This window comes from Corvus kubaryi, unplaced genomic scaffold, assembly GCF_017639235.1.
Source record: "Corvus kubaryi isolate FWS band 111438036 unplaced genomic scaffold, C.kubaryi_AGA036_p1.0 37385, whole genome shotgun sequence".
NCBI lineage: Eukaryota > Metazoa > Chordata > Aves > Passeriformes > Corvidae > Corvus > Corvus kubaryi.
This window is the reverse complement of record NW_024581127.1, coordinates 35791853-35819790: the sequence shown is the minus strand read 5'-3', so window position 1 is coordinate 35819790 and position 27938 is coordinate 35791853. Positions and strand designations below refer to the sequence as shown.

The 27938-nt window shown below is 49.0% G+C and overlaps 1 protein-coding gene across 8 annotated transcripts; it reads left to right on the top strand.

Moving 5' to 3' along the window:
* TOP1MT (DNA topoisomerase I mitochondrial) lies at positions 1 to 27938 on the top strand. Of its 8 annotated transcripts, none has more exons than XM_042036362.1 (16): positions 13 to 47; positions 1823 to 1938; positions 3188 to 3309; positions 3838 to 3960; positions 4306 to 4493; positions 5241 to 5385; positions 6121 to 6264; positions 6750 to 6935; positions 7434 to 7502; positions 7673 to 7813; positions 8647 to 8761; positions 9238 to 9365; positions 10015 to 10109; positions 10574 to 10723; positions 26586 to 26705; positions 27626 to 27938. In XM_042036362.1, the coding sequence occupies exons 2-16, from the start codon at positions 1860 to 1862 to the stop codon at positions 27858 to 27860; spliced, it is 2040 nt and encodes a 679-aa protein (XP_041892296.1). In that variant the 5' UTR covers positions 13 to 47; positions 1823 to 1859; the 3' UTR covers positions 27861 to 27938. The 8 variants fall into 8 exon arrangements, with proteins under 8 accessions (XP_041892302.1, XP_041892296.1, XP_041892299.1 ...); XM_042036361.1 differs by lacking the exon at positions 13 to 47 and adding an exon at positions 566 to 789; XM_042036365.1 differs by lacking the exons at positions 13 to 47; positions 26586 to 26705; positions 27626 to 27938 and adding exons at positions 565 to 789; positions 16086 to 16304.

Here is a 27938-nt window from a genome sequence, read left to right as displayed (position 1 = left end):
AAAAAACAGAAGGAGGAAGAAAAAGAGGCAGAAACCAAATGGAAATGGTAAATTCCAGCGTGCCTTTGGCAGCTCTAACCCAGGGATTGGGATTTAAATTTTATTTTGTGGGACAAAACGGTGAAAATTCCTATTTTTTGGCTCTTTTGCTGTATTTCCTTGAGCCTTGAACTTGTCACTCTTGGAAATGGGTGAGAGATAACGGAAGATCCTGAATGCACAGCAGGATTTGTATCATAATTATTTTAATTTTTATAACTATTTATAATATTTATTTCTCCTCCAATGATTTTCCTGGTGCCCATCCCAGGAAGGGAGAAGCTCATAATTATTGGAAGGAGATAATTATTATGTTTTAATATTAATAATAAAACATCTGGCAAGACAGCAGCACCTCTATCGAGGGACTGAGTTCCTTCCCCACTTCCTTCTCCAGCAGTTTTGGGATGATCCAGGCAGGTGTTTTATAGGAAAGGATGAGGAATGTGGCTGCTGGACGCTGGATTATTTTTGGAAGTGCGGCTTTAACCACTTGGTGTCACTCTCTCCAAGAGTTCCCCAAGATCTGGGTTAGAGCAGGAGGAATTTTGGGATGCTTTTTTGGGAGCCTGTGGCAAACCCTGATCTGGGAGGAAATGTTATCCCAGACAGGGATATCCGTGGATACCTGGAGCTTTGAGGCGGCTCTTGGAGGATCCAGGCTGACGTGAAATGTGGGATTTTACATTTTTTTTCCTAACGAATGCCTTGTTTGGAATGCCTGGATCCCGGCACAGAGGAGGGAGGCCGGTACGTAGGAATTTCATCCCAAAAATCCCATCCAGGACTGCATTTCCCATGAGGAAATTCCCATGGGTCCCCCCCCCTTGGCCTCCGTGGGCTCGGGAGGCTGTGGAAGGTGAGTGTGGGGGATGCTCCGCCGGAATTTGGGATCCCAAAGTTTTGTGATCCTGACGCTGCCTTTCTCCGATGCTTTCAGCCCAAATTCCTGGAGCTTGTTGATTTTCCTTGAATATTTCATTTCCTCTGTTTTTACGGCAAAATGCACCTTTGGATGCCAGGGGTTTATTCCACTCCATTTCCCAAGGGGAGGGAAAAACAATCACACAAGAAACGGGAATTTTGCTTTCTCCGTGTGGAATCTTGCTGTGTTTTCCCAGAAATCCTTGGCTTTTTTTTTTTTTTTTTTTCCCCTGGTGGTGCTGGGTTTAAGAGTTTCTGTGTTTTTTCCCCTCTTTTGAAGTTCTGCTCCTGATTTTCTGGATGGATCTTTCAACAATTTTTTTTTTTTTAATTTAATTTTGTTGGAATTTTTGTTGCTGCTTCTTAAATCTTCCCAGTTAAAACTTGCAGTGACTTTAAAACCCCGTTTGCTCTGGCAGGAGGGAGATGCCTTAAGATCTTATTTGCATTGAAACCAAGTTATGAATATTCATGAGGCACAGATTTCCCGGAGAATCGTGGCTGCCCCATCCCTGGAAGTATTCCTTGCATTGGATGGGGTTTGGAGCAACCTGGATTAGTGGAAGGTGGCCCCGCCTATGGAAAGGGGTTGAAATGAGGTGGCTTTTAGGTTCCCTTCGCTCTCCCCCTGAGTCCTTCCGTGTCACCACACCAAACATTCCCTTCCTCAATTCCCTGGATTCCATTCCAGTCTCTTTCAGAGAACAGGGAAACTGAGGCAGCAGCAGAGAAAACGGGATTTCACCTGGAGTTTGTGCCAGCTGTCACTGCTCCAAGCATTTTCCCGGTGTGTCCTTGGGAGGAGGCGCCTGATCCCAGATTTGGGATATTCTCATGGATTCCTGTGTGTCTGTTCCAGGTGGGAAGAGGAGAAGAAGGAAGATGGAGTCAAATGGATGCAGCTGGAGCACCGAGGGCCCTACTTTGTGCCCCCCTATGAGCCCTTGCCTGAGGATGTGCAGTTTTATTACGATGGTACATCTGTGGGGGGACCTGGCGCTCGGGGTGGTGCCCTCTCCTTAGGGAAGAGGAATATCCCATTGGAAAAGCCATGGGGTCGAGCTGGAGGATCTTACACATGGTTGGAGTTACGGGGTTTTTGGGGAGCTGATCCTAATGGCTGTTTTTTCTCATTAAGCTGCATTTTTGGGTTTGAGCTTTGTCAGCTCATCCGTGTTTTCCCACGAGCTGGAAAAAATGGGATTTTACTGATCCATGGCCTCAGTGACTGACACATCCAAGGATTTGGCTGGGCTGCTCCAAGCTCCTGATGTCCCCAGGCTCACTTCGCATCACCTTAGAGCAGCTCATGGTGTCACTGGCAGGACAGATCCAGGCCTTTGGTGCCTCCTTGTTTTCCTGCCATTCCTGCTGGATTTCCTCCCTTTCCCTGCCCTCAGGTCATCCCTGAACTCATTTCTGATAGATCAAGGGGTGGGGGCGATAAGGACATTGGGGGTTAGCCAAGGGATCACATTCCCATGGCATCTTGGTGATCCTCAGTTCCCTGTGGCTTCCCATGGGGGTTTCTTTGCAGTAGGAAAAAGCCCAGTTTGGGAAAAGGAGGTGCCCGGAGAGGGCATTGCTGGGAGTTCCATGGGGCTGTCAGGGATTTTGGCTCCATGAGGAGGAGCCTTGACAGGGTTTGGACTTCTCCTGTGACCTCGGAGTTGCTGGAGACACCGATGGGTGTTGTGTGGATCTGGGATGGTGGCTTTGGACTTTGGCATCTTTGATGTTGACTTTTTTTTTTCCTAAAAAAAGTCACCGTTCCTGGATGGAAAAGTGTTTGTGGACAGACAACAACCCCAAGTAGGAAGGGCCCATGGATGAGCTGGGGTGTGTGGGTTGTCATGGGGCTGCTCCAAGGCTCCATTCCCTGCTGTCCAGGAATCCCAAAAACCAGTGGTTCAAGTAGGATTCAACCACACCCTGGATCTCTGCAGGGCGCTTTTTCCTTAAAAAAAGCTCTTTCTAGGTAATTCCTAGGATGAGCCAAGATATTTCTTGGTTTTGTTGTGTTTCTCCAGCCAAAGGGTTCAGGAGGGGATGGTGGCTTTGCCACCTCCAAGAAATGATTCAGTATCCTTAGAAAAAGCTAAGAAATTATCCAAGATTCTACCCAGAGAAGCTGTGGCTGCCCCATCCCTGGAGGTGTTCCAGGTTGGACAGGGCTTGGAGCAACCTGGGATAGTGGGAGGTGTCAGTGCCTCTCTTTTCCCAGGAAAACCCTTGAAGCTGAGCCTGGCCACGGAGGAAATCGCCACCTTCTATGCCAAAATGTTGGATCATGAGTACACGACCAAGGAGATCTTCCAGAACAACTTCTTCCATGACTGGAGGAAGGTACCTTCCCTGGGATTGCTCCTTGATATCCATGAAATCCATCATCCCCAGGCTGTGGTGTGGGATGGAGGGAATGGGAGCGGGATTTGTTCCTTATTTATAATTAAGGTTCTAAATCCTGAGTTATTTCCCTGGTTTTTTTTGTGGATTTGGACTGGGATTTGCTCTCTGTGCTCTCTCTGAGTTTTAGTGATGGAAGCAGGTGGTGGAGAGTCCTGGAAACAGCTCCAAAACCAGTATGGGGACACCAAAGGAATGAAGGAATGACCTCTGATCCCAAAAAAGAGCAAAACTCTTCCTAGGGAATGTTTACACCTCCCAAATACCTTTGGTGCTGTCCCTGCAGTTGTGTTTGGGGGCTTTTTTCCATATGCGGTTCTTCCACCCTGGAACTGGCTGTGATTTTTCTGAGGAATTGGGATGTAGGTCTCTGTTCCCTCTTCTGGGAAGGAGAAGCCCAAGCAGAAGCTCTGTGTGGAATTAGTTTTGCCTCCTGGCTTTTCCCAGTCCTTCTCATTTCTTTCCCAGGAAATGACCTCAGAGGAGCAGGAGTTAATCAAGGATCTGGACAAGTGTGACTTCAGGGAGATCCACAAATATTTTGTGGAAAAAAATGAGGCCCGGAAAGCGCTTCCCAAGGAGGAAAAGCAGGTGAGGAGTGGTTCCTATGACATGTTTTGGGTACAGTTTTGGGAATTTTGTCTCTTCCTTGTTGTCTTTCCTGGTGTTGTGCCTTGAGCTTGGAGTTCTTCAATCCAGCTCTGTCTCCATGGCCATCACCCTCTCTTCCTGAATTTTATCAGCAGATCCTGCACATTCCATGGCTTTACTGGGTGCCAGTTTTCCTTGGATGATGTTTTGGAGTCCTTCTCAGTGCAGAGGATTGTGGACCTGGCTAAGGGAATGGTGGCACTTAGACTTGTTGCTTGGAATGTTAAAGATCCCTTCCAATCCAGTCCAAACCGTCCTGATTTTTTTGTGGTGTCCTGGTTTCAGAAGCTGAAGGAGGAGGCGGATAAGATCCAGGAGGAATATGGATACTGCATCCTGGATGGGCACCGGGAGAAGATTGGCAACTTCAAAACTGAACCTCCAGGGCTCTTCCGTGGCCGTGGGGAGCACCCCAAAATGGGGATGCTGAAGAAGAGGATCATGCCAGAAGATGTTGTCATCAACTGCAGCAGGTGAGTTGTCTTGGAAGTGCTGAGCTCCTGGGACGTCCTTTGGGATTGGGGGCCCAGAGTCGGGGTTTTTCCATCTTCTACAATTCCTGTTTTCCATACCCTGAGAGTATTTTTCCCTCTGAGTTATGTGAGCTGGACTGGTCTTAAGCCACCCATTTGGAGACCTTGATTTAAAACATTCCTCACCAGTCCAGAAAGTTTTCCTGTTGTTCCCAGCATCCAAATGATAAACACCTGGTTATGGGAAAGGTCTGGAGCACCGGCAGCAGCTGAGGGAGCTGGAGGGGCTCAGCCTGGAGAAAAAGAGGCGCAGGGGGGACCTTATTGCTCTCCACAACAGGAGGGTGGATCCAGGTGGGGCTTGGTCTCTTCTCCTGGATAATAAATGATAGGAAAAGAGGAAATGGCTTTAAGTTGTTCCAGAAGAGGTTTAGGTTGGATAATTGGGAAAACTTCTCCACAGAAAGGGTTGTCAAGCACTGGAAGAGGCTGCCAGGGCAGTGGTGGAGTCACCAGTCCTGCAGGGATGTGAAAGCTGTGTAGATGAGGCACTTGGACTTGTGGGTTTGGTGGTCGTGGCAGTGCTGGTTCATGGCTGGACACGATCTTGGAGGACTCTTCCAACTTTAACGATTCCATGTTGTGGAGCAATTTTGGGTGGATTCCATGTTTTCTCAGTGGTGGTGACCATCCTTGGCTCACCTCTTTCTTCATGGCCTGAGGGCTCTAATTCTGCTCTTCCCACAGGGATTCCAAGATTCCCGAGCCCCCAGAAGGTCACAGGTGGAAGGAGGTGCGCTTTGACAACACGGTCACCTGGCTGGCCTCGTGGACAGAGAACATCCAGAACACCTTGAAGTACATCATGCTGAATCCCAGCTCCAAGCTGAAGGTTGGAATGGTGCCTTTGGTCAGGTGAAAAAATCTGGGAAAGCTGGGATATGGAATATCAACAAAATGCTCCCTTTTTTTGGCCCTTTACTAAAAAGGGGATAAGCAAAATGAAATGGTGAGAGGGAAAGGACAGATGATTGTGAAGCATCAAACTTATTCCAAGGAATGGGTTGCTCCTGGCTGAGTCATCCTGGTGCCACATTCCTCATGTGTGTCCAGGGAAGGCTGCTGGAAGCCAGGAAGGGGCTGAGAAGATCCGTATGGGCCAGAGTTGGGTTGAGTTCATTCATACCAGGAAGTGGAGGGTAGGAAGAGGTGGGATTGAACTCTGTGGGAAGAGAAAGGGGATTTAAGGCTATTTCCAAGGGCTCCAGGAAAGTGGGAATGCTGCCCAGGTGTGGACACAACTGAGGAAGTCCTGTGTCAGTCCACACTAGTGTCTGGGGAGCCACCTTTGGCCATGATTTGACCACTTGGTCCTCGCTGTGCTCTGGATGGTGGAGAACACCCTGACTTGGGCAGGATGCAGATCCAGCACGGCCAGCAGAGGGCACAGAAACCCTGGATGAGCTCTTTCTTCTCCAATTTATTCCCTTCATGGATTTTTCCCAAGAAAACAATGGGGTTTGAGCAGGATTTAGATGCTGGAGGTGTTTCTAGAGCAGGACTTGACTGGTAGGGGTGGAACAAAGATGGGGCACGGAATGGAAAATATCCTGGTTTCCCATTCCAGGGGGAGAAGGACTGGCAGAAATATGAGGTAGCTCGGCGTCTAAAGGATGTTGTCCACGAAATCCGGGCTCAGTACAGAAAAGATTGGAAATCCAAGGAAATAAAGAAGCGGCAAAGAGCGGTGGCCCTGTACTTCATCGATAAGGTATCCACAGCCTCACCCCAGGTCCCCCATCCATGTGGAAATTGGGAATTCCCTCCCCTGAACCACTCCACTTTGCAGTTTTTGGTGTCTGTTGGTTCTACCGCCCAGGGTGGCTCTACATGAGGAATCTGGGGATGATTATGGAATCCTGGAATGGTTTGGTTGGATAAGACCTTAAAGATCATTTCTTTCCAACCCCCTGCCATAGGCAGGCACACCTTCCACTAGACCAGGTGGCTCCAAGGCCCATCCAGCCTGGATTTGAATATTTCCAGAGGTGTGCAAGATGAAAATTGTCCCTAGGGGAAAGTGTCCCAGCCCATGGCAGGGGGTTGGAACCAAGCGATCCTGAAGGTCCCTTCCAAATCATTCCATGAATCTACAGATGGAGATGACCCAATCTCCTCTAGTCCTGGTCCACTTTAACAGCCTGGGAAAGGGGAATTGAGGTGGGATGGGATGGATGACTCTCTGTTTCCTTCCAGCTGGCCCTGCGAGCTGGGAATGAGAAGGAGGAAGGGGAGACTGCGGACACGGTCGGCTGCTGCTCCCTGCGTGTGGAGCACATCCAGCTGCACCCCCAGCTGGATGGGCAGGAGCACGTGGTGGAGTTTGACTTCCTTGGGAAAGACTCCATCCGTTACTACAACAAAGTGTCCGTGGAGAGGCCGGTGAGTGGGGAAGGAATAGAGGAAGTGCTTGGTTATCTGGATTCCCTCAGTGTTTATCCGTCCCAAATTTCCATCCAAAACCGGTTACCAAGGTGCCTCCTGTGCTTTAGCCCTGGAGAATGGGAGAAATTTTGGGATAGAACTTTCAAGGTTGTTCTACCCTGGGAACCATGAGGGAGAAGTCTCACCTCTTGCTGGAGCACCCTCAGTTGGCTTGTGGGCATCAGGACTTGAAATATCTCCATTTATCTTTAATTCTTTTCCTTTGCTCATGGGAAAGAAGATTTTAATGCTGTTTGTGGGGAAACTGGAATGTTGGAGATGGGAAAGATGGGGGAAACACCCATTGGCACCTTGAAGTTGAGAGGGTTGGTGGGATGTGCCAACACGAGGGTGAATCAGAGTCCATCCGGAAGAGGAGGAGGCAGAGATGAGGGAGATGTCTGGAAGCAATTCATTCCTTGGCTCTGACCAGAGCTGTCCTTTTTCCCTCTTCAGGTGTTCAAGAACCTGCAGCTGTTCATGAAGAACAAGGACCCCACCGATGACCTCTTTGACCAGCTCACTGTGAGTTGTCACCTCGAAGCTTTTCAAACAGCACCGGTGGCCCTGAGGGAGGAGAAGTCAAACCGTGACACCCTTGGCCACCGTTGGTGGTCATCCCTTTGCCTGGTTTTAACTCTCTGCTCTCCAGGGACACCACTGTCACTGTTTGAACACCCTGTGATGTTTTCCAGCCTCCTTCTGCCCCTGGAGCATCTCTGCTTCCCTGTGTCCCTGCTGAGGAGCTGGATTCCTGCTCCTTCCCTCCTCCAACTCATCCACTTGGGCTTTTTTTAGCCTGGGAAAGGCTGCCCACATTTGGGAAATTCCTGGAGGTAGCAGACCTCGGCTTTTTGATGCTTTTGCACCTCATCGGGGCTCCACAGAAGTGGGAGAGGTTGCTGGAGGGATGTGCTGCCTTCCCTCCTGGAAAAACCTTCTCCCTCATCTTCCTCAGGATGGGATATGTGATCCATGAGCAGCCCCATGTGCTCTGTAGAACAGAGATGTGATATTGGGTGTGAGGCCAGAAAAGACCTCTCAGATCATCAAATCCAAGCCTTAACCCAGCACTGCCAGGTCCACTGCTAAACCGTGTCCCCCAGTGCCAGTGTGTGTCCTCTTGGACATAGATGCGCAGAAACTGTTGACTTCCAGAGAGATTTTTTTGTGGATTTAGGCGGAATTTCAGGCCAGTTTTGGGTAGATGATTGATCTGACCCCACAAGTAGCTCTACAAGCTGCAGAACTTAATTTTTTTTTAATGCCTAATTTTAGTTGCTTAGGCATAAGATGGTCTGAAAAAAAAAGATTTGTCCCGGCTTCTGCTTGTTCTATTCCTGCTCTTTCATGGAATCATGGAATGGTTTGGGTAGGAAGGGACCCTAAAGACTGTCAAGTTCCAAAGCCCTGCCATGGGCAGGGACACCTTCCACTATCCCAGGTTCCTCCAAGCCCTGTCCAACCTGGCCTTGAACAATTCCAGGGATGGAGCAGCCACAGCTTCTCTGGGAATTCCATTCCAGGGCCTCCCCACCCTCCCAGGGAAGAATTCCTTCCCAATATCCCATCAAACCCTTTACCAGTTTGAAGCTGTTCCTCCTTGTCCTACCACTAGAATTCCTGATGTGAGTTTCCCTACACTTTTCCTCTGTTTTCCCTCCTCCAGACACACTTCCTGAACAAACACCTCCAGGACCTCATGGATGGTTTGACGGCCAAAGTCTTCAGGACCTACAACGCCTCCATCACCCTGCAGGAGCAGCTCAAGGCCCTCACCAACCGTGAGTTCCAGTGGTTGTGGTGTCACCAGCTGCACCCTGGGACCAAAGGGCTCTGGAATGTCCATCCATTGCCTCAGGATCCCTAAAACTGCCCATGTCCCACCTGGGCAGGTGATGCTCCACATAGCAGGGTGGGAGTAACTTATGGGGGTGAGCAGCAGGTTGGGAATGTTGGTAAGTGAGAAATGGTGAACTCGGGGATACTCTGATTAACTGCTTGCCAAAATGGGAATATTTTTCCCTCTTTTCCTTGTGCTGCCGGTTGGTTGCACTATTTTTGCCTCTTTGTGTGCATGAGTGATGAGTCACAGCATCAGGTGGTGGTGCTCAATTGTCCTTCCCCAATTTCTACAACCATGATTGCTCTCCCTGGAGAGAAAATGCGACAGCAACTTGTTTACCTTTCCTTCTTCTGTATTCCCTGCTTTTCCCAACTCCTGGAATGGAGACAGAGTGATGCTTTCATTTCTTTCCAGCTGAAGACAATGTTGCAGGAAAGCTCCTGTCCTACAACCGAGCCAACCGAGCCGTGGCCATCCTATGCAACCATCAGAGGTCTATACCAAAAACCTTTGCCAAGTCCATGCAATTCCTTCAGGAAAAGGTGAGACAGACCCAGATGAGAGATCCCAAACCTAATCTGGCCTCTGAATTTTATTTTTGGGCTGGGGTGATATCTGAAGGAATTACCTCGGTCAACAACATCAGGGAATGTCCTGGGAATAGTGGATTGCAAGCCAGGGGTGGAGAGGGATGTGGTGACCTCAAATACTGGGGGGAAGCACACTTGGCACAGAATTTGGGTGAGTTTTTATGAGTTTGGGGCATTTTTCATCACTCTCTGTGTTCAAACTGAGCTGGGGGCCTTTTGTGATGGCAGCTCTGGCCCAGTTGGATCAAGATCAGGGAAATTGGTTTTCCTGCAGAAAGAGCAGCTTGAAAATACCTCAGATTACCCCTTTTAATTGTCCTCAGCTTTTGCTCACACCCCACTGATGGACTGGGACTTTTTTGAGGTCTCTGGTGCTGTCCCAAGTCCCTCAGTCTCAGGCAGGTGCAGAAGATGAACAGATTTAGGAGCTCCAAGTGTTTGTGGCATCTGGGCTGTGATGATATTTTAGAAAATGCTAAAAAATGCTTAAGCCCAGAAAATGCTGCAGGGACAAGGAATGATGAGGGAAGGAAAAGAGGGAGGAGGTTGAAACCTTCAGGGAGTTTGGAAGTGTTGTCTGACTTTATTTTCACCTTCACAGATTGATGCCAAGAAGAAACAAGTGGAGGAAGCCCAGGAAGAAGTGAAAAAAGCTGAAGATGAGTTCGAAGACACAAAAGATGCCAAAGCAGAAGCGTGAGTGGCTCTTCCTTGGAATCCTCGCTTGCAGAAGTATCCAGAGGGCCCACGGATGGGGAAGATGTGTCCCAACACCCCATCAGAACACGAATGCCCATGTTTGGGATTGGGGCCTTCTTGTCCCATGAAAGATGGTTCAGATCTTGTAGATGGTTCCCTTAAGGGATGCCTTTTGCTATCCCAGGTTGCTCCAAACCTTGTCCAACCTGGTCTTGAACACTTCCAGGGATGGGGCAGCCACAGCTTCTTTGGGCAACCCATTCCAGGATGCTGGATTTTGTTTGCCCAACTTTGGTGGTTGAAATTACATTTTTTATTGTTAATTTTTAATATTACAAAAGCATCTCACCAGATCCAAGTCCTTGAGAAACAGGTTGGTCCTGAATGGCACCTCTGACTCTGCCATTCCAGAGAATTCTTGGCCTTTGGGACATTCTGTGTTGTTCCTTCTCTGCCCTCAGGAACGTGGAGAGGAAGAAGAAGCTGTTGAAGAGGCTGGAGGAGCAATTGGCCAGGCTGAACGTCCAGGCCACGGACAAGGAGGAGAACAAGCAAATAGCTCTGGGCACATCCAAGCTGAATTACCTGGATCCCAGGATTAGCGTGGCTTGGTGAGTCTTGGGTGGGAAATCATGGAATGGTTTGGGTTGGAAAGGACCTTAAAATTCCTGTTGTTCCATGGGCAGGGACACCTTCCGCTATCCGAGGTTGCTCCAAGCTCCATCCAGCTTGGCCTTGGACACCTGCAGGGATGCAGTGGAGAGGACCCTGCTGGGTAACTGGTCCCCACTGGTGTCTTGTGGTCTGCACAGGTGCAAGAAATTTGGGATTCCCATTGAGAAGATCTACAACAAGACCCAGAGGGAGAAGTTTGCCTGGGCCATCGACATGGCCGGTGAGGACTTTGAATTCTGAGCTGGTGCCTTCCATGTTAAATCCCAAATCCTACTCATTTGGTGCTGTTGGGAAGCCCTTTTTAAAAATTTGCTGCTGCTGGGGACTGAGGGTTGTCTGAGTTTGATGCCTTTTTTTTTTTTGTATGGAAAAGCAAACACCTGGATTTCCAGTTGGAACAGGTATTGGTGATTGGGATTTGGGACTTCGGGAACTCTTAATTCCTCTTCAGAGTTGCCAAGTACTTGGGATTTTTTTTCTTTCTTCCTCTGGAGTCTTGGAAGGAGATTAAATAAGAGCCTTAATTGTGCTGATCAACAAGATCAGGTCTAATCCTGTCTCCTTGGGGTAGTGGAGCTGTGCTGCCCTTTCCAGACTGAATGGGATAGGTGGGGAAACACAAAGTGATGACAGCAGGAAAACAGGGAACGGCAATAAAAACCCCGGGATTGGGTTAGGGGTGCACTGTGGGGAAAGGAAAAACCTCAGGGTTTTACATTTTGGGGGACTTTGTGCCCTTTCACCTCCAGGAGAGGAGAAAGTTGTGCAATGGCAGGGATATTAAATGGAAAAAATACGGGAGGGAATTTGTGTCATGGCAGGAGAAGGTGGGAAGGGAAGATGTTGGATTTAAAAGCAGTTTCACATTGCAGGGGGTTAAAATTCACCTTGGCCATGAACAAAGTGTATTTTAAGCATCCCCATGCGGTTAAATTTTTGTCTGGGAGAGGACATCTCACTTGAGGCCATGTTTATTCCCTTATTTTCTTCACTTGGCCCTGGCTCAGCTCCTGTATCCAGAGCAGAAACTGAACTGTCCAGACAGAGGTTTAGGAAATAGGAAATTTCCTGGGAAACAGGAAAATGCTGGGCCAGGCTCTGTGGGACGGGTGGTGGGGAGTGGGACCAATATTCCTGGAGCTGTTCCTGTGTTGGGATGACACCTTTGGCATCATCCTTCCCACTCCAGCTGTGAATGTAGCAGGCAGGGATCAACAGCATAAACTGGTTGTGTTTGCTGCTTAACTGCCTGCTTTCCACATCCCCGAAAAGGTCCTATCAGCCCATTCCTGGCAGAATTCCCACATCCCAGTGGATACCAGGTGTGAGCAAACTGTTGCATTGGCAGCAAAACCTTCTGGTACCTCCGGGCTGATGTCCAGGGCTCTGTATTCCAAAGCTCCTGGTGCTTCCCATGTGTTTATTTCCACTCATTCTCGTGTTGAAATTGTTGCTGTTTTGGTTGGAAATGGAGGGCTTGGAATGCATTTCATTAAAAATGGGAGTGGCTTTTTTTTACTGACTATCCATGACTGGAGGCTTTTTGCAACTCATTCCAGGTGTGGTTCTGGATGTTCCATCCCTGCTCCAAAGCCAGGTTGGATGAGGCTTGGAGCAACCTGGGATAGTGGAAGGTGTCCTTGCCCATGAATGAGCTTTAAGGTTCCTTTCAATCCAAGCCATTCTGGGATTCTATAAAATAAAGGGGTAATTCCAGAAAGGCTGGGTTTTTTGCTGTCCCAAATGGTCCTGTCCATCTTCATCCTGTTTTTCCTGGAGTCCTCTGAATGTTTCTGGCAATATTCCATAGATCTTTCCCATGGCCTAATGCCCGGGAGCTTTTCCTACTGCTCAGGATCATGTTCTTATCCCAGAGAAGACGATCCCTCTCCCATCCCAATCATTTGGGGTTATTTAGTGGCTCCAAGCAATACTGGTGTGCTAGGATGAACCCTCCTCACTTTGGCCCTTCCAGGCATGGTTTCAACTCTCTTTTTCCAGTGTTTTTCTGAAGTCTCCATCCCTGGCAGTGCTCAGAAAACCTCTGGAAATGGCACTTGAGGACATGGTTTAGTGGTGAACATGGTGGTTGGACTTGATGGTCCTAAAGGTCCTTTCCAACTTTCTGTGATGATGTAGGCAGAGGAAAACCTGTGTTTGAGGCTTTGGGTAACACAAAATCAAGATAATGACAACAAAAATCAGAAAGGCAAAAGTTTAGCATTTTTCCATTGTGATGGCTTCCTCTTTTTCTTTAAAAAAGGGAAGTTGTAGTTTGTGACAAAACCAGAAGTGACACCTTCCCCTGTGACTTCTTGGTTGCCTAATTTGCTTTTCTTAAGAGCCTTTTGTTCACTGTGGATGGGAGGAGACCTCACCAAAAATCTACCGGGGACAAAGTTGACTGCTCAGGCTGGTGCTGGATGAGCTTAGGGTTGTTCTAGATACATAATGGAGCTTTAAAGAACAAATTAAAAAAAAATCCAAACAAACAAAAAAAATCCTGAAAAACCATCTGGGGGTTGGGAAGTTTGTCCCCTTCCTGCAGCCTGGGGGTGTCCTACATTGATGCCCCTGGGCAGTGGTGATAGAGGGGCTGTTGGAGAAGATAAATTTAGGAGGTGGTGAGAAGTTCCTCTTGCCTTGCTTTGGTATCTGCTGCCCCTGCCCAGACTCTTCCCAGAAATCCAGGGTTGTGATGGCCTTTGGAGGGCTCGAGTTCAACCTTCTCCTCAAAGGAGGGTCAACTTTGGCTGGGTTGTTCAGGGTTTTCTCAAACTTAATTTCAGTGTTTCCACAGAGGGAGATTCCTCCACCATCTCTCAGGGTCACTGTTTTGGAAATGAATCACTGCCCTGGTGTAGGAACCCAGAATGCTGAGAAGATTTCTCTGCCTCTTTTGAAGGGTTCTTAGCCCCCTGAACAACACTGTTTTAGCCTCCAACCTTGGAAAAAATTACCAACAGTCAGACAAGAACTAGAAAATACAATGGTGTGAATTAGGTGATAGATTACTGTGTAAGATTGTCACAGGGTGAAAAGTTTAAAGGTTTTGGACTTCTCTTTGTAGTAAATAGATAAGAGTAAAAAATATCAAAATGGAGGATTGTTGTTGTTCTCTAAACCTTCTTCTCCTTCTTGTACTACTCCATGTTCTGCAGTAAAAGTAGTTTGGGATGACTGGATAGAGAATTCCGCAGTTCCTGCCCGTGTTACTGAATAATTGGTAGGAAAGTGAAAATAATATACATTTTTAGTAACTATTGGTTAAATTATCTTTAAAAGGCCATGTAAGTCTTGATAATTAGAGACTTCACTCCTGCTTTCTGTGCTCTGTGCTGTACCTGGGTCACGCTGGTGGCTCTGTTCCTCTGATAAGACTTAATAAACAACTATCCAGCAGCATTGAAACTCCAGGAAAAGTTTTGGTTTATCTTTGAAACTCCTTGCAAGGACTTTTAGAAAATTCTCTCCCATCAGGAGGGATTTGATTTATGGCACAGTTCAGTGTCCCCCTGGGAAAGCTTTTCCTTCCTTAGATCTGGTTGGAGTTTCCCTTGATGCATCTGGAAGCAGCTGCTTGTCCTTTGTGCAGAGCCAGAGCCAGATTATCCTTGGACATCAGCTCCATGATTGTCTGTTAAAGGCAGCAACTCCATTCCCCCTCAGCCTGTCCTGTTCCATGGGGTCATTTGGCCCCAAGTCTGGGATTTTGAACTTAAATCAAAGAATCATGGAAGGGTTTGGGTTGGAAGAGACCTTAAAGATCATGGAATTCCAACCCTCTGCCATGGGCAGGGACATCTTGCACTATCCCAGGTTGCTCCAAGCCCTGTCCAACCTGGACTTGGACACTGCCAGGGATGGGGCAGCCACAGCTTCTCTGGGAATTCCATTCCAGGGCCTCACAACCCTTACAGGTTCCCAGTATCCCATCTATCCCTGCCCTCTGGCAGTGGGAAGCCATTCCCCCTTGTCCTGTCTCTCCATGCCTTGTCCCAAGTCCCTCTCCAGCTCTCCTGGAGTCCCTTTAGACACTGGAAGAGGCTCCAGAAGCTCTTCCTGGAGCCTTCTCTTCTTCAGGCTGGACATTCCCAGCTCTCCCAGCCTGGCTCCAGAGCAGAGGGGCTCCAGCCCTTGGAGCATCTCTGGATCTTGGAGATCCTCTGGATCTGCTCCAGCAGCTCCATATCCTTGTGCTGATGATCCCAGCATTGGATTCAGCTCTCCAGCTCTGGTGACTCCAACCTAAGGATGGCTGGGGACTCTACAAACAATTCCCCTTCCTGCAGAAGTTGTTTGAGCAGCTGGAAGCTCCTGTGGGATCCATCCCTGGTTGTTGCTTCTGCCATCAGCATCTTGAAGACTTGGGAATATAAATCCATTAGCCAGAGCTGTGCTCATCACATCACGAACCTTCCCACGTTGTGCTCTCTCCTTGGGATGAGTCAGAATCTTGTTCCCTGTCCAACAGGTCCTCGTGGATGAACAAACCTCATCAGCCTCCTGTTTTCCAGAGCCACATTCTGTATTTTCTCATTGGCAGGGCTCCTCCCCTCCCCTGGCCCATCAGGTGATCTAAATCATGGAATCCTTTAGGTTGGAAAAGACCTTTAAATTCATCAAGTGCAGCCGTTAATTGCTCTGTTCACCACAAGACAATGTCCCCCCACATTTCCATGTCTTTTAAATCCCTCCAGGAATGGTGACTCAGCCACTTTGGGAAAGGGAGCTCATCAGCTCTGCTTGGCTGCTCTCTCATCTGCTTAATGATGGGGCCTTCAAACGTAGGGGACATGGAATTTTGGCTGATTTATCTTAATTGGTGTGGAGAGGGAAGGGGAGGTGATGGGGCATTTGCTGCTCCACTGCTGCTTCTCCCTTGCGTCCAATCCCTGGAGCGATGGGATGAAGGGAAAACCACCCAGCTGCAGCCTGGCAGACTTGTGAAAGGTGGGAAACCCTGTGGGGATTTGAGGAAGGAAAAGGTGAAGGATTTCCAGAGGGTTTTTCCTCCCTGCCTTTCTCCCTCTGAGGTCTGATGTTGCAAAAATGAGGAAAAAAAAAGGGAAATACAGAGCAGAAACTTTGAAGGGAATGTTTTGTCGGCTTGAGAGGAAAGGGGAAGAACATTTGAGGCTGCAGCTGCTGTGATTCAGGCGCTGTCTCTGAACTCCGTGAGTGGAGACATTTCCTTTCCCAACCTTTTTTAGTGGGAGATAAGAGCGTGGCTGTGGTTTGGCATAAATAAAACATGTGCTGAAAGAGCTCCCTGGATTTCTGTCCCTTCACACTCAGCCAGGCTCAGACGGATGGAAAATCAGCCCAAATTGCAGAGCCATTATCCCAGGCCACGTGTTTGGAAGTGCTGATGCCAAGGAAAGTGGCTGCAGGGAAAGCAACCTGAGAGAAATCGGATCCCTGGGATCAGCTGAAGGACTGGCTAAGGAAGGGCAGAGGAAAGGCTTCCAAGGAAGGATGAAATTCCAGGATTTCAGGTTTGTGCCCTGTGAAGGAGAGCTGACACTGGCTGTGGGGTGAGGATGGCTGCACATCCTGGGTCTCCCCCTAGGAATGAGTGGGTAACATCCAGCCTGGCTCTTCCCATCCCTATTTTTGGCCAGTGGACACCTCTGTTACTCAAAGAATCAGGAGAAGCTCAGCTGAGTTGTCCCAAGCTCTGAGATTGGCTTCTCCAGACCTTAATCCTGAGCCACTGCAAGCTGGGGCAGGAGAAATCCCAATAAATTACTTCGTTAGTATTCTTAATCCAAGTCAGGATTAAACTGCAATTATGATTTCATTGGCTTGGCTCAGGAATAAGCCTTGGGATAAAGGCTCTCCCAGCTGCATTGAGGCTTTTAAGTTCCTTCAGCTGCTGAGAGCCTGGAAGGAAGAGGGATCATGGAATCATGGAATGGTTTGTGTTAGAAAAGATCTTTAAAGATCATGGAATTCCATCCCCCTGCCATGGAGTGGCTTGCTCCAAGCCCTGTCCAAGCTGGCCTTGGAGTACCTCCAGGGATGGGGCAGCCACAGCTTCTCTGGGAATTCCATTCCAGGGCCTCACCACCTTCACAGGGGACAATTCCTTCCCAGTATCCCATCTAACCCTGCCCTGTGGCAGCGGGAAGCCAGTCCCCTTGTCTTAGTGTAAAAAGTTCCTCTTCCAAGTGATGTGAGGTCTCTCCAGACGGTAGGAGCTTCCAGAAGTTCCCTGGGATTGCCCTGTGTTGCAGTAGGCAGGCAGCTGATTACTTCCCAAAATATGCCATGTTTCCAGGCGTGTGGGTGGAACTCAGGCTGCCCTTCCTCTTGGAAACAGGGCAGACGATTTCCCTGACAGGATGGGATAACAAGGAAGTCTCCAATCCTTTCCCAGGGTCACTTGGAGTCGAATGAGCTCATTCCGTGGAATCTCTTCCCTCTGTTTCTCAAGCTTTTGTTGGGATCTTCTACTCCTGAAGGCTGGATTTGCTGAAGTGGAGGAGAATGGGGTGGCAATTAACTCAACCAGCTTTAATTAGGGCTCCTGCTTCATTCCTGGTTGTCCCCCAAGCAGAAACAGATCCTGACTTTTGCACAGTCCATTCCTGGAGCAGGAAGCAGCACTTCAGTTGGAAGGGAACACCTGGAGGGGTTAAATCTCCACCTCCACCCCTCTCCTGTGCATCCTTGGATCCAAGACAGGATTTCTGACAAAAACAGGCAATGAACTCAAATGTCCTCAAACCCAAATCCTGCTGCTGCTGGGGCTGGAAGGTTGAAGGTGGTGAGGGGAGATAAACTGGCCCTAGAAGGTCTGGCTGCTCTTCCAAGCCCAGGAACTTGGCACAATCCCATTTTTTTTATTTGGCTTCTCTTCCTTTGCCCGTGGGACCCTCTATTGGAAGGCTACAGCCATAATTTCATTCCATTTTTCCTCTAGCCACTTGAGCAGCCTTTGGAGTGTGGCCCTTTGAGCAAAAACCTGGCTGAACTGAGGCTGTGTAACCCCTGACTCCCTTTTGTGATTAAAAAAAAAGTTATCTTTATTTTTTTATTTATTTTATTTATTTGATTTTCCTCTCTGTTCTCACATTTGACAGAGCTCCTCCAAGGGGCTGGGCTGGGTCGTCCTCAGAGGGCCTTCCTGTGTGCTGGGAAACATAAAATAACACCACAAAAATGACAAAAGCGGGAGATAAAATTCCAGAAATAGAACAGAGAGTTGCTCAGTCCAGGTCTTCCTCTTTAAGTCTGAGACAAGGCTGTTTGTTATCCTTTTAATTTGGTATTTTCTGTGGATACTCCTCTGCCCCTCTCAGGTGAGGCCTCACCTGGAGCACTGTGTCCAGATCTGGGATCAGAAGGATGGGGAGCTGCTGGAGCGAGTCCAGAGGAGGCCACAGGGATGCTCCAAGGGCTGGAGCCCCTCTGCTCTCAGTCAGGCTGGGAGAGCTGGGAATGTCCAGCCTGGAGAAGAGAAGGCTCCAAGGAGACCTCAGAGCCCCTTCCAGGGCCTAAAGGGGCTCCAGGAGAGCTGGAGAGGGACTTGGGACAAGGGATGGAGGGACAGGACACAGGGAATGGCTTTAAACTGGAATAGGGTAAAGTTAGGTGGGATTTTGGGAAGAAATTCTTCCCTGGGAGGGTGGTGAGGGGCTGGAATGGAATTCCCAGAGAAGCTGTGGCTGCCCCATCCCTGGGAGTGTCCAAGTCCAGGTCAGACAGGGCTTGGAGCAAGCTGGGATAGTGGAAGGTGTCCCTGCCCATGGCAGGGGTGGAACTGGATGATCTTCAAAGCCCCTTCCAACCCAAGCTGTTCCATGATTTTACTACTGGCCACGAGCTTTGAGTTTGTAAAACCTCTGGATTGAGGCTTCTTAGATTTGCTCGGACTGAGTTTGTCTTGACCTGCCTGGGGCTTTTCTTCTTTTTTTGTTTTAATCTTGGCTGAGTGGCAAGAGCAATTTTCCTAATTGACCAAGTGGTTCTGGCTAATTAGCTCTGCTTTTGTTTAGCTTTGTATGGAGCAGCTGTAGATTTGTATAAATAGCAGCACCAAGGCATAATTCAGTGCAGGATGAAGGATTTGTTACTCTGATCTAAGGACACAGAATAGGGAAATTCCGGCTTGGAGGTCTTGAGGAGGGGAAATGTGGGATGATTGGATGGGGTAAGGCACAGGTTGCCCAGAGAAGTCATGGCTACCCCATCCCTGGAAGTGCCCAAGGCCAGGCTGGAAGAGGATCTGAGTAACCTGGGATAGTGGAAGGTGTCCTTGTCCGTAGCAGGGGGTTGGTTCGAGATGATCTTCAAAGTCCCTTCCAACCCAAACCATTCCATGATTCATCCTTGAAACAGGAATTAACACGCATGGAAAAGCCTCTATCCAGCTTTTCCCCAGGTGTTCTGCATAGGATTAGTCTTTCTTTCCCTGCAGTAGGCAGGACTTGGATGATCCTTGAGCAGCATTTACACCTCAGGATATTCTATGGAGTCACAGGAGAGAAATCCACATGCCCATAGCAGGATCAAGCCCTTCCCGAGGCTCCAAGATTGACCCCAACTGGGCAATCAAAACTGGGGTCCTGGTTCTCCCAGAGTGGTTTCTCCTGGCTGGACCCAGCACATCCCCTTTTCTCTAGAACCATGGAAATCCAGGAATCCCCATCCTGGGGTATTTAGGAAGTCAGTAGACAGGGATGTATTAAGGGCTGGCCTGGGGACTGGTTTTCCTTCTCCTTCTTGCTGTCACAGCTCCCAAAAATCTTGAGCTGCAGCCTTGAAGTGCACTTGGAAGCTTCTTCTGCCATCCTGATTCCCCAGAATCATGGAATGGTTTGGGTTGGAAATGACCTTAAAGCTTATCTTGTACCATCCTCTGTGGGTGGGGACACCTTCCACTATCCCAGTTGCTCCAAGCCCCATCCAACCTGGCCTTGGACACTTTCAGGGATTCCAACTTATGTGGACAACCTGTGACAGGGCCTCAACACCCTCACAGGGAAGAATTTTTTCCCAGTATCCCATCTAAATATTCCCTCTACATCCAGCATTAAAAAACCCCCAAACAATTCCAAGATGTTTATTATTTATTCTCTTTTTATGGAGAGCTGACTCATAGCAGGGCTGCTGGTTGGGAACAGGCTGTTCATGGAATTACACAGGGAATAAAACAAATGGAAGTGAGTAGGAGGAAGATCCAATCCAGATCAGCACAGCCCCAGCTCTCTGCATGTCTCAGCCAGATGGAAATTTCAGGAGGTTTATGGAAAAAAAAAAAGTCTTGAAAAATAATGGATTTACAGCTCCAGTGGCATGGTTCCAGCGTCCTCTCTGGAGAAGGTCTGGGATTTTGGATATGAGATTTTCAGGGATGGTCCCACCTGGTCAGGTCAAAGCCACACTGAGGAACGCATTAACAATTAAAAAGTGTGGCCAGCTGTGGGATAGCCCTTGGAATTGTGCATGGGTTTTCCATGTATTATTGGTATAGATTCCATGACAGCTCTTCTGCAGTGATTCCAGCCCCACGGAAGCTTGAAGGGCTCCTTTGGAGCTGGACGTCTCTGTTGGATCCCCCCATTAATGTCCCCACTTACAAGTGTAATCCTTTATGTGACTTAATCCAGATCCCTCTGGGATTTGGGCAATACAGGAGTCCCAGAGACACCATAAAACCAGGCCATATCCATAACCAGGGATTCGGGATGGCCCTGGGGCACCATTTCCCTGTCCTGCTTGGAAGAGAGGAAGCCAAAGGGCAAATACTTGGGATTTCAGCACCTTGGTGTATCCCAGCCCGAGGCTGCCCACACTTGGGTCCTGATCCTGAGTGTCTTCCCCATGGGAATAGACATGGTGAAGCACCTGGACACCTCCAGAGCACCCAGGAATGGGGAAAGTGCAGGAGATTGGCAGGAGCAGCCACAGAGACCGAGTCCTTCAGTGTTTGGCATGCAAAGGGTTTAAACCAGCGTGGATCCAAGATCTTCTTGGTTTCCCTGGAATCTGAGCAGCTGTGAAGGTCTGATATGAGGATAAATCTGTGTCAGGGGGATGGTGGTGATAGCTCACCTTGGTGTCCTGATTTTGAGGAGGTCACAACCACGAAGGATGCAAAGAATGAGCCTTGCAGGATTGGCACAGGGAAATCCCTGTGGAGAAGGATAAAGATGGAAAAAAGAGGGAAGGAAAAAATCACTGTTCAGTGTCATTGGGTTGAGGAAGGGAGGAGCTGGAGCTCCCACTCATCCAGGAGGTGCTCAACACACAAAGTTCCTCTTCTCCCAGAGCCATTTGTCCTTCAAAGTGTTGTCATTCCTGCCAAAAAGTAATGCCATATCTGGCCTCTTCCTCCCTCAAAACTCCACAAAAAATGAAGGATGGGGAACAAGATTCTGCAATTGCTTCACCAGGTTTTATTTAGGACTGGAATATCCCCGGTGCTGAGAACCAATTCCATCCTGCAACCTCTGGTGCGCTAGAACGGGGTGGGGGAATGGCAAAACAGAGATTGGGATAGATGGAATTATCTGGGAATCATCTGAGATGCCACCTGAGAACGGGTGAGGCAGGTGTGTCACCCTCTGACCACAGGGAAGCTGAGTGGGTGAAAACTTCAGGACAAGTAACAGGAAAAGGTCCCATGAGGCCAATCCATGATGTTTCTGTCCTTCCTCATCACCACGTTTCCTATGTGGATACTTTTCCCAAGGCCATTTTGGAGAAGAATCCAGTATAAGGCTCCCAAAAAATGAGCAGATCCGTATTCCTTGACTTCCAGTCTCTGTTCTACATCCAGGAAGACTCAACAGAATATTCCAGAGGTCAGGCAAACAAAGCCACGTTTCCATGGCTCCAACACAGGCATGCAGCGCAGTGTTCCAGAGCCAAGAATAAATCCAGGATCAAGTCCTCATCCTGAAGGATGTGATTCACACACCTGCAAGGGCCTGATCTCCGAGGATAAGCCTGAGCTAGGGAAATAAACAGTTGCTAGGAACATCCCTGATCTGGAACATCATCCACAGCATTTAATTGATCGTTTTAATTGTTGGCACGTTCCCTGGCAAGATTCTAGGATGGATCAACCACCATTACTCCATGGAATATTTGGAATAAAACAAAGGAGGTGGAACAAAGGAAGGATTATTCCCAAGAGACTGATATCCGCCTCTTGGCCTCTGTGCTGGAGATGGTCCTGGAAAAGTTGAATTTACTGCCCCAGCTGTAGCCTATGGATACTGGGACATCTTTTTTCCAGATCTTTGCCCTGACCCAGCCAAACCTCCTATGCTCCAGTCATGCTGCTGCCATGTGTTGGCCATCCAGGGTGACACCACCATCCCGAGGCTCCTGAGGAAATGCCAGCCATGGCAGTGCCACACCTCACATGTGCATCACACATCCCCAAGGCCAGGATGGTAACTTCCCAAAAATCTGGCTCAGTGGGCCACTGGCAGCCCCCAGAATGGGAATTGACCCATTGTGCACCTCTGTCCATCATCCTTCTTGTCCATCAATCCACTCCTCCCAGTGGAGCTGTGGTGGACCACTTCCCGTGGCCTTGGAGATCCTCTTCCTGCTGTCAGTGAGGAGCAGATTTGAATCCCTGGTCAGGCAAGAGATATTTGTGTCATCAGTCCTTGGAACTGAGGGAATAAACCCTGTTAATCATGGAATGGTTTGGGTTAAAAGGGACCTTAATGATCCTCTTGTTCCAACCCCCTGCCATGGGCAGGGACACCTTCCACTAGACCAGGTTGCTTCAAGCCTCATCCAACCTGGCTTTGAACACTTCCAGGGGCGGGGAGTCCACAATCCAAATCATACTGAAGAGTAACACAATTATTTTTCCATTTTTTTCCACAAAAAACCAGTCAAAACTGGTGAAAACATGAGGACTGAGCTTTTCCAGGGTTCTCCCACTGCTGCACGACACTGAGCCTTGGCTTCCCAGGCTGATTTCCAGACTCCCCCAAAGAGTCACTCCTGATGCCATGATGAATCACACTGGCCAATCCTTATTCCCTGGAACAGGTCCTGCTCTTTGGTCGCTGCCTTGTGACACCTGGCAGCACTGACACACCTCCTCCGGCATTCCCGGGGCACGCAGTCCCCAAGCCTGGCACGGTTTCATCTCTTGGGCAAGAGATGTGGTTTATCCTCTCCACGCCCAGGTGTAGATCCATGGGAGAGGAATGGCTGGAGCTCCTGGGGTTATCAGGGCTGACTTCCCCATCCTGTTGATCCAGTTTTACGTCAGCAGAGCCGGTGGTGTCAGAAACCTCCAAAATATCTGACAATCGACCAAAAAAAGCTCTCTGCAAGAATCCCCCCACCTTTTGTTTCCTTGGAAAGGAAGATGTGGTGGGTTTTGGTGTCTCTTTGAACTTCCTCTGGCCATGCCTTCACTGTGATCAGTGATTGATCCCACTTGATGCTCTGAATGTCTTGGATGAGCATCTCCTCTGCTTCAGGGAATTTTGTTCACCTCACTTGGCTCCTGCCAAGAAAATCATGTTGATCCCCAATCATTTTAACCTTCACCTTACCCAATCTTTCTTCCACACGTTTTTGGAGCCTCTGCCTCTTTTTCTTCTGCTTCTCCATCTCCTAAAGCCCAGGCTGTGTGGATCTCTGCTCTCTTTTCCTGCAGGAGGGAGAAGGATGGGATAAGCAGACATCTGATTGCCCAAGCGGCTTCACTCCAAGGGGCTCCTCCTGCTTCACCCTCTTTGGTGGCTTGGTGATTCATGGAGATGTCTGCTGATATCCAGCACTAAATATCCTGATAACTCCTTGGAAGCACAAGTGGGACAGGCAGTCAGCTGGAAGCCCCAGAACGAATGAAGTTGTCAGCTCCAGCTCCACCCCTTTCACGCAGAGAAATCCTAAAGGCTGAGGACATTTTTGTCTGACTGGTATTGAGCAGCACTTTGAATTGGATGCTCCATGGAAAAGGGGGACAAAGGTATTTTTAACCCTTGCTGGAAGTGTTCAAAACCAGGTTGGATGGGGCTTGGAGGCACCTGGAAGATGTCCCTGTCCATGGCAGGGGGTTGGAATGAGATGGTCTTTAAGGTCCCTTCCAACCCAAACCATTCGATGATTTTATGATTTAAGACTTTGCAGGTAACCAAGTTATGCATTTCCTGTCCCCATGAATATCCAGCTTGGTTTACCTTGACTGTAGATGTTGGGAGTTCTCCAGGCCTAGCCCTGGAAATGCGCTTGGCACAATCCACCCAAACAATTCCATTAATTTATACTACTTGTTCCCATTTTCCTTTGAGAAAAGGAACTCTTCAGCCACAGATGCAATGATCAGAACAAACCCCCCACCCAGACATCAGCAGCACTGCTGGCCTGACCAGAGATGAATTAAAGGATTAATCCCAATGAATGGTGTGAATTCCCAGAGTGCTTTCACTGCTCCCTGGAATCGCCAGCCCAGCCTGAAGGCAATGCTGAGGTGAGAAAACAACCCACGTGCATTCCTGGCCTCTCATCTGATCCATCATCCCTGCCCACTCTTTCCAAATCATTGGCTTCCTCATCACTCCATCCAAAGGCAGGGAAGATTTATATCCTGTCCCCAGGTGAGGGTGTTTTTCCTGGGCTGCGGAGACAACCGGGAGAAGATGAAGTTCTCCCTCCTTGCGGTGCTGGCTTTGGTCCTATTTGCAGCTCAAGGTGAGATTTGCTCCTAGATAATGTATAGCTGAGTGTTTTAGAGGTAGGTATGCCTCATATCCAGGGAAAGAAATCATGGAAGGGAGCTCCTCAGCTCTTGCAATGGTGCAGGTGAAGGACACTGCTCATTTTGGAAGTTTTTATCTGGAGACTCAGTCTGGGTGTGCAAAAAGTTTATTTTCCAACGGGAAATTTCCCTGTCCTACTGGATTTTTATGGAAACAAGACAGAAAATAGGAGTCAGTTCTCACTGTTCTGCCTTTGAGAGACTTCCCAGGGAGTTTTCCTGTCGGGGTGGTGCAAGGCTGTGGTTATTCCTAAATTTTGATGAAGACAGTACAATGCTCTGTGTTCCTGGTCCATGAGAACAGGGCCACACCTCCAACATCTGCCCTTGTGCAGCTGTTTCTACCCATCTCAGAGACCCCACAGCTTGCTGCCTTCAGAGATTTTGGGACAAAGTCAGGGAATTGAGGAAAAGCTGGGATGTGGACGGAATGGGTTAATGGTGGTGGGTATTTGCATAGTAATTTGTTTTAGATGGTGCATTTTATTTCTTGGAGAGATGGTAAATTAAATCAGAGCCTTTTAAAGGAATATGGTCCTATATCCTCTATAGACCAGAGAGAATAAACCTTATCCTCATTTTGGAGAGCGGGACGGGCTTTGCCAGCGCTTGGAATTGTGCCACACGTCCGGTACAAAAAAAAGAATTCCTTGGAATAGTTATTTCTGGCCCATTGTGGCCTAAGAATACCTTTCTGCTATTTAGCTTTGTTCACTCACCAGAACAGTGATCCTGACAGATTTCCAAGTGTTAACAAGGCCTGGGAGACACGGAGGTTGTCCTCAGTGCCAAAATGAAGCCTGGCCTAATCCGCGTTGGATTATCCAGGCAGTAAAAATTAAGCATTCACTGCACGTGTCTTAGGGCTGAATACTCACAGCAGAGAGTAAAAAGTCCTTCTCCTCATCTTCTTTTTCCTTTAAACCAGGTTCTGGATTTATTTTTTGAGGGCACTGATATCCCACCCAAACACAAAGGCGTGGGAGCCTGACTTTAGGCTGTGGAGGTCCCAATTAATGCTCTTCATCTGCCAATGCTTTCTGCCTAATTAGGCTGCAGTTTAATAGTCCCCAGCAAGTAGAAAAGGTGACCCCAGGCCTTGGGACATCCTTGGAAACTCCTCCAGGAGTCCCTGCCCTTCCCTGCTCCAAGCATCACATCAAACCCAGCACCCTTGGCCTATCAAATTGAAGGAGGGGAGATTTAGGTTGGATATATGGAAAAAAATCTTCCCTGTGAGGGTGCTGAGGCCCTGGCACAGGGTGCCCAGAGAAGCTGTGGCTGCCCCATCCCCAGAAGTGTCCAACGCCAGGCTGGATGTAGCATTGGAAGAGTGGATTCAGGTCCTTCAGCTCCATGGCTTTCATCAGACCTGCACCTCATGTGTTTGAGACTCCATGAAAAGTAGGGGATAATTTTTGCTGCTGGCATTTCACAGAATCCCAGAATCATTTAGGTTGGAAAAGACCTCCAAGATCCTTGACTCCAACCTTTGGCTGATCACCACCAGAGCTGAGTGCCACGTCCAGGCATTCCTTGGACACCTCCAGGGATGGGGTCTCCACCACCTCCCTGAGCAGCTCCTTCCAGTGCCTGACCACCCTTTCCATGAAGAAATTCTTCCTGATGTCCAACCTGAACCTTGCCTGGTGTAGTTTGAGGCCTTCTCCTCTTGTCCTGTCCCTTGTTCCTGGGAGCAGAGCCTGACCCACCCCTGGCTGCCCCCTCCTGCCAGGGAGTTGTGCAGATCCAGAAGGTTCCCCCTGAGCCTCCTTTTCTCCAGGATGAGCCCCTTTCCCAGCTCCCTCAGCAGCTCCTGGTGCTCCAGACCCTTTCCCAGCTCTGCTCCCTTCCCTGGACACGCTCCAGCCCCTCAATGTCTGTCTTGTCATGAGGGGACAAAACTGGACACAGGATTTGAGGTGTGGCCTCACCAGTGCCCAGCACAGAGGGACAATCCCTGTCCTGGTCCTCCTGGTCACACTGTGGCTGGCACAAACCAGGATGATTCCATCTCCCTCTTCCATGTTTTGTGTCTCTTCCTGCAGCAAATGCCCTGTACTGCTACACCTGCAACTGGGAACAAAGCAACTGGAGCTGCCTGAAGGCCGAGAAGTGCTCGGACAAGGACGAGTACTGTGTCACCAATGTGGCCTCCGTAGGAATCGGTAGGTGCTGGCTCTGGATCCCCTCGTGGGGGCTCAGGAACAGGACGTGAGGTTTGGGCTGGATTTTTTATGGGCTGAGGAGCTGTTGGGAAGCACCTGTGGGAGGTGGAGTCCTTCCTAACCTAGCCTGGCAGTGCTGGAGGTTTGAAATCCTCCTCCCCGTCACACGTTGAAATTGTTCTCTTCAGCTGTTGTTTTATTCCTGCATGAAAAATCAAGGGACATTGAGAGAAGAGGAAGGATCCTTCAGAGGAAGGATAAATAAATTTGAACCTTGATTCCTTGTTCCCTGGGAGCAGAGCCCGACCCCAACCTGGCTGCACCCTCATGGAGTTATGGAGAGCCAGAAGGTCCCTCCTGAGCCTCCTTTTCTCCAGGCTGAGCCCCTCCAGCTCCCTCAGCCTCTCCTGGTGCTCCAGACCCTTCCCCAGGTCCATTCCCTTCCCTGGACACGCTCCATCTCCTCAGAGTCTTTGTTGCAGTGAGGGCCCAAAAAGTGACCCCAAGATTTGAGGTGTGGCCTCACTGGTGACAAGAAAGGGGAAAAATCATTCCCCTGGTCTTGCTGGTCACACTATTTCTGATCCAAGCCAGGTATGGAGTGGAACAGAATTATTTCCCTCAAGCAGAGAAGCCTGGAAATGTGATTTAAATCCAGGAAGGAACGTTGTCATTGCATACCTAAAAATGTCTTGATATGTGGATCCATGCTGGGAAGTGCTGGATGCCCAGCATGGATATGGAATTCCTTGCGTAGGAGGCCACCAACAATTCCTAGGCTGTGGTGGGGCCAGGATGGCTCTCATGCTGATGTCTGGGGCTGCGGGGGGACAATGGGACTCATCAACCCAAATCCATCTGCACAAGGATCACTCAACAAATCCCACTGCTAATTCTGCTCTCTCCCTTCTCTGGGCCAGGCTTTTTGTCCTTTTGGAAGAGGATCACCAAGAAGTGCTCCGACACCTGCCCACACCACAACTTCAAACTGGGCCTGGCCACCTACACCTCCTACTGCTGCCAAAGCTTCCTGTGCAACCTGAGTGCGTGCCCGGGGCCCCGGCTGGCTCGGCCATGAGGTGCCAGGGAGGCCCATTCCATGTCCTTCTTCACCTGCTCAGTGGTGCTGGGAGAAAATGGATCCTGAAGGACTGAAGAGCCTGGCCAGATTCCCCCAGGAAGGTGTGGACATCAAACATGAGGAACAGATAAAGTGTTGTGGTCATCATCTTG

Coding starts and splice junctions, on each gene's coding strand:
- TOP1MT (XM_042036361.1), top strand. CDS start 743: ATGCCTTGTTTGGAATGCCTGGATCCCGGCACAGAGGAGGGAGGCCG. Junction 3,310..3,837: donor TCTTCCATGACTGGAGGAAG/GTACCTTCCCTG, acceptor TTTCTTTCCCAG/GAAATGACCTCAGAGGAGCA. Junction 7,503..7,672: donor ACCTCTTTGACCAGCTCACT/GTGAGTTGTCAC, acceptor GATGTTTTCCAG/CCTCCTTCTGCCCCTGGAGC.